We start from the raw sequence: 6000 nt of genomic DNA on the forward strand, positions 1-6000 counted from the left end.
CACTGAAATTCAAGTATTTTTTTTTTTTTCTATGTAAATAAAATAAATAAATATATATATATATATATATATATATATATATATATATATATATATATATATATATATATATATATATATAGCTAGAATTCACTGAAAGTCAAGTATTTCATACATATATATATATATATATATATATATATATATATATATATATATATATGTATGAAATACTTGACTTTCAGTGAATTCTAGCTATATATATATATATATATATATATATATATATATATATATATATATATATATATATTTATTTATTTTATTTACATAGAAAGAAGAAAAAAAAACTTGAATTTCAGTGTTCCGGTGGCTATCCATTAGATGGCAGTATTGTCCTGTTTAACTTCTCCGTTCATTGGGCAGGCAAGCTGTTTATATTGTGGGAAAGCGGACGTGAGAACAGGCTGTCCCCACTCAGTCTCAGGTCCGCATTGAGCGGGAGGGGGCGTGGCCTGAATACCGGGAGTTTGTCGGGAGAAAATCTCCGCCGGGAGGTTGTCGGGAGAGGCGCTGAATACCGGGATTCTCCCGCTAAAATCGGGAGGGTTGGCAAGTATGCATTGAGTGCCCGGTGAGAAGCAAAAGCTGTCTTTGAAACCTACCAAGAGTAAGGCTCGTAAAACCCCACTGTGTAGGGGGGGAAGCAACATGAAGGTGTTCTGTTTCTTTCATGTATTGTAATCAACAGAAATATATTGTTTTAACCCAAGGACTACAAAGCGGAGAGAAGGCAGGATCTGCCCAAGTTCCAGACGACCTCCTTTTGAATCTCCTTTTTCAACTGTTTTACGAACCTCTTTTGAACTGTTCCAGGAGCCTTTTTTTAAACTATTTTACGACCTTTTCTGTGAACTGTTGTAATCAAAGGCGATTACGACCTTGTCCCTTAGAAGCAGCTGTTGTCATGTGGTCAGAGGAAGTCCAAATAAAGGGGGAGGCGTACAATCTTTTGGCAGAGCGTAATGACACTGTACAAGGGTACAGATGTCCAAGCGTCTCTCCTCAAATTGAGCCAAATTGAATTCTGTCTCTGTTTAATTCTTTGCTTCTTGTCTTGTTTAATAGATGTCATCAGTGTTTGAACCTGACAGTTGGAAACATCTTCTTTCGACAAACACCTTTTTGTGTCAGTGTGTACACATTAGCTCTGTCATGCTAACCAATAACGGCTTGAGAAGGTAATAACAATGCAGGCTAATTTGTGTCTTTATTACAAAAGCTTTGTTTTGGACACTTAATGTATGCTATTGTTTTACATCAAATTATGCAGACAATTTCATTAAATGAAAATAAGTGAGCAAATGTGTTTACAAATTCAGTGCACAGAAATTCATTGTCAAACATATCAGTAAAAAAAAAAAAAATCAGTGAATAAAAATTCAGTGCAAAAAACATTTCAATAAAAAAAATCAGTGTATAAAAGGTCAGTGCAAAAAAATCAGAGTATAAACATGCAGTGTAAAGAAAATGTAATTGTATAAAAAATACTGTGAATAAAAAAATGTGTTTAAAAATTAAGTGTAAAAAAAGTTGTGTAAAAATATTCAGTGTTTAAAAATAGTTGTTGTTTTTTTACACCTAATTCAGTGTAAAAAACCTATGTGTAAAAATTACGTTTAGAAAAAAAATCTGTGTCAAAATTCAGTGTAGAAAATTCAGTGTATAGAAAGTCAGTGCAAAATAATTCAGTGCATCAACATTCAGTGTAAAGAAAAAATAAATGTACACAAAATTCAATGTCTAAAAAATTCTGTGAAAAATAAGTCAGTGAATAAAAAAAATCTGTGTATAAAAATTTAGTGTAAAAATAGTGTGTAAAAATATTCAGTGTTTAAAAATTAGGTGTAAAAATGTATAGAAATTCAGTGTAAAAATTCTGTTTAAAAAAAAAATCTGTCAAAATTCAGTGTAAAAAAATTCAGTGCAAAATAATTCAGTGTATAAACATTCTGTGTAAAGAAAAATTAACTGTCTAAAAAATTCAGTTGATAAAAAAAATCTGTCTATAAAAATTCAGTGTAAAAAAATAGTGTGTAAAAATATTCAGTGTTTAAAAATTAGGTGTAAAAAAAATTCAGTGTATCACATTTTAGTGTACAAAAATCAGTGTATAGAAATTCGATGTAAAAAACTTATGTGTAAAAAAATCACTGCATACAAATTCAGTGTAGATTTTGTTTAAAAAAAACAGTGTGAAAATTCAGTCTAAGAAAATCAGTGTATAGAAAATTCAGTGCAAAATAATTCAGTGTATGAACATTCAGTGTAAAGAAAAATTAAATGTATAAAAAATTAAATATCTAAACAATTCTGTGAAAAAAAAAATCAGTGGATAAAAAAAATCAGTTTAAAAATTAGGTGTAAAAAAATTTAGTTTATTAAATTTTACTGTGCAAAAATCAGTGTGTAGAAATCCAGAGTAAAAAACTTATGTGTAAAAATTCTTTGTATAGAAAGTCAGTGCAAAAATAATTCAGTGTATAAACATTCAGTGTAAAGGAAAATTAAATGTATAAAAATTCAGTGAAAAAAATAGTGTGTAAAAATATTCAGTGTTTAAAAATTAGATGTGACAAAAATTCAGTGTATTACATTTTAGCGTACCAAAATCAGTGTATAGAAATTCAATGTAAAAAACTTCTATGTGTAAAAAAATCAGTGTATAGAAATTCAGTGCAAAATAATTCAGTGTATAAAAAAATCTGTGTAAAAATATTTAGTGTATCAAAATTCAGTGGATAAAAAAACGTTGTGTGTAGAAATTTTCAGTGTTTTTTTTACACAGAAATTCTATACACTGATTTTTAGTAATAAAGACACTGATTTAATTTCAATTAAAAAAATAAACAATACAGAAAAGTACAATTTAAAGTTTTGTTTTAGGTCAATGGAACGCAGTGGTCTTGAAAAATAAGCTAAATGAGTACAACCAAGGTTGCTGATGTTAAAATTGCTTCGTGCTAATGCTAGGCTAAGTAATTAGTTGCACTTTAAAAGTGTGCATTATTTCTGTGGACCCCTCAAGCAACACGGAAGGCTGACCTGCGGCTGGCTGTAGTGCTCCAGGGACATGGTGATGACGTTGATGCAGATGATGAAGGTGATGACCAGGTCCAGGTAGTGGCTGGTGCACAGCGTGTGGATGGCCAGGCGGGCTGGGCCGTACGATGCGTAGTAGGGAAGCTTCTGGGCCTCTGCGTTCAAAGTGAGACGTCAGAAGACACACCATAAAGTCAACAAACTGGACATTCGTGAATATGAGGCTAATTACCACATCACATCATACCATAGCGTTGTTGTTAGCATTCCTAGTCCACAGTATTGTAAACCATAATAGATAGCATTGTTTTTAGCATGAGCATTGCGAGAGCACAGATTTGAAGGACTGTTGCCGATCGTCATAGGTAGCATTATTTTAGCATTAGCATTCCTAGTCCACAGTATTGTAAACCATAATGGATAGCATTGTTTTTAGCATGAGCGTTGCGAGACCACAGATTTGAAGGACTGTTGCCGATCGCCATAGATAGCATTATTTTGGCATTAGCATTCCTTGTCCGCAGTTTTGTCAGACTGTTTGCGACCATCATAGTTAGCATTGTTTTTAGTATTAGCATTCCTTGTCCGCAGTTTTGTCAGACTGATGCCAACCGTCATAGTTAGCATTGTTTTAAGCCTTAGCATTCCTTGTCCGCAATTTTGTCAGACTGATTCCGACCGTTATAGTTAGCATTGTTTTTAGCATTAGCATCCTTGTCTGCAGTTTTGTCAGACTGATGCCGACCGTCATAGTTAGCATTGTTTTTAGCCTTAGCATTCCTTGTACGCAATTTTGTCCGACTGATGCCGACCATCATAGTTAGCATTGTTTTTAGCCTTAGCATTCATTGTCCGCAATTTTGTCAGACTGATGCCGACCGTCATAGTTAGCATTGTTTTCAGCCTTAGCAATCCTTGTCCGCAGTTTTGTCAGACTGATGCCGACCGTCATAGTTAGCATTGTTTTTAGCCTTAGCATTGCTTGTCCGCAATTTTGTCAGACTGATGCCGACCGTCATAGTTAGCATTGTTTTAAGCCTTAGCATTCCTTGTACGCAGTTTTGTCAAGACTGATGCCGACCGTCATAGTTAGCATTGTTTTCAGCCTTAGCATTCCTTGTCCGCAATTTTGTCAGACTGATTCCGACCGTTATAGTTAGCATTGTTTTTATCATTAGCATCCTTGTCTGCAGTTTTGTCAGACTGATGCCGACCGTCATAGTTAGCATTGTTTTTAGCCTTAGCATTCCTTGTACGCAATTTTGTCAGACTGATGCCGACCGTCATAGTTAGCATTGTTTTTAGCCTTAGCATTCATTGTCCGCAATTTTGTCAGACTGATGCCGACCGTCATAGTTTGCATTGTTTTCAGCCTTAGCAATCCTTGTCCGCAGTTTTGTCAGACTGATGCCGACCGTCATAGTTAGCATTGTTTTTAGCCTTAGCATTCCTTGTCCGCAATTTTGTCAGACTGATGCCGACCGTCATAGTTAGCATTGTTTTTAGCATTAGCATTCCTTGTCCGCAGTTCTGTCAGACTGATGCCGACCGTCAAAGTTAGCATTGTTTTTAGCCTTAGCATTCCTTGTCTGCAATTTTGTCAGACTGTTGCCGACCATCATAGTTAGCATTGTTCTTAGCCTTAGCATTCCTTGTCCGCAATTTTGGCTGACTGATTCCGACCGTCAGAGTTAGCATTGTTTTTAGCATTAGCGTTCATTGTCCGCAGTTTTGTCAGACTGATGCCGACCGTCATAGTTAGCATTGTTTTTAGCCTTAGCATTCCTTGTACGCAGTTTTGTCAAGAGTGATGCCGACCATCATAGTTAGCATTGTTCTTAGCCTTAGCATTCCTTGTCCGCAATTTTGTCAGACTGATGCCGACCGTCATAGTTAGCATTGTTTTTAGCATTAGCATTCCTTGTCCGCAGTTCTGTCAGACTGATGCCGACCGTCATAGTTAGCATTGTTTTTAGCCTTAGCATTCCTTGTCCGCAATTTTGTCAGACTGATGCCGACCGTCATAGTTAGCATTGTTTACAGCCTTAGCATTCCTTGTCCGCAGTTTTGTCGGACTGATGCGGACCGTCATAGTTAGCATTGTTTTTAGCCTTAGCATTTATTGTCCGCAGTTTTGTCAGACTGATGCCGACCGTCGTAGTTAGCATTGTTTTCAGCCTTAGCATTCATTGTCCGCAGTTTTGTCGGACTGATGCGGACCGTCATAGTTAGCATTGTTTTTAGCCTTAGCATTTATTGTCCGCAGTTTTGTCAGACTGATGCCGACCGTCATAGTTAGCATTGTTTTTAGCCTTAGCATTCCTTGTACGCAGTTTTGTCAAGACTGATGCCGACCATCATAGTTAGCATTGTTCTTAGCCTTAGCATTCCTTGTCCGCAATTTTGTCGGACTGATTCCGACCGTCAGAGTTAGCATTGTTTTTAGCATTAGCGTTCATTGTCCGCAGTTCTGTCAGACTGATGCCGACCGTCATAGTTAGCATTGTTTTCAGCCTTAGCATTCCTTGTCCGCAGTTTTGTCAGACTGATGCCGACCGTCATAGTTAGCATTGTTTTTAGCATTAGCGTTCCTATTTCACAGTTTCGAAGGACTGCCGTCATTTGTCATATTTAGCATTGTTTTTAGCATTAGCATTTCTAGCCCATTATCATTAGCTCGGTGTTTAACGTTAAAAATCAAATACATGGCATGTATTATTAAACAATTAACATTTATCACCACGTGAACACACACCAAAGTACTGGAAATTGGTACTGTTGAGTACCCTTACCAACTCACCAGGAGTTGGTACCGTGTTGGTGTAAATGTGAAAGGTACCCATCCCTAGCGATAACTAAGCAGCATCGTGGTAGATATGATGTAGGTATAGGCAGTGGCAGAGTTCTGGTATGTAAACA

At 36.0% G+C, this 6000-nt stretch overlaps 1 protein-coding gene across 1 annotated transcript in view; it reads right to left on the reverse strand.

The window, feature by feature from the left end:
• LOC133634271 (voltage-dependent T-type calcium channel subunit alpha-1I-like) overlaps nt 1–6000 on the reverse strand; it is a 334793-nt gene that overhangs the window by 87097 nt on the left and 241696 nt on the right. The window contains exon 26 of the mRNA XM_062027399.1: nt 3085–3236. Coding sequence (XP_061883383.1) covers nt 3085–3236 — 152 coding nt within the window. The remainder of the gene's footprint in view (nt 1–3084; nt 3237–6000) is intronic.

Source organism: Entelurus aequoreus, linkage group LG18 (genome assembly GCF_033978785.1).
Source record: "Entelurus aequoreus isolate RoL-2023_Sb linkage group LG18, RoL_Eaeq_v1.1, whole genome shotgun sequence".
In the NCBI taxonomy this organism is placed as follows: Eukaryota; Metazoa; Chordata; class Actinopteri; order Syngnathiformes; family Syngnathidae; genus Entelurus; species Entelurus aequoreus.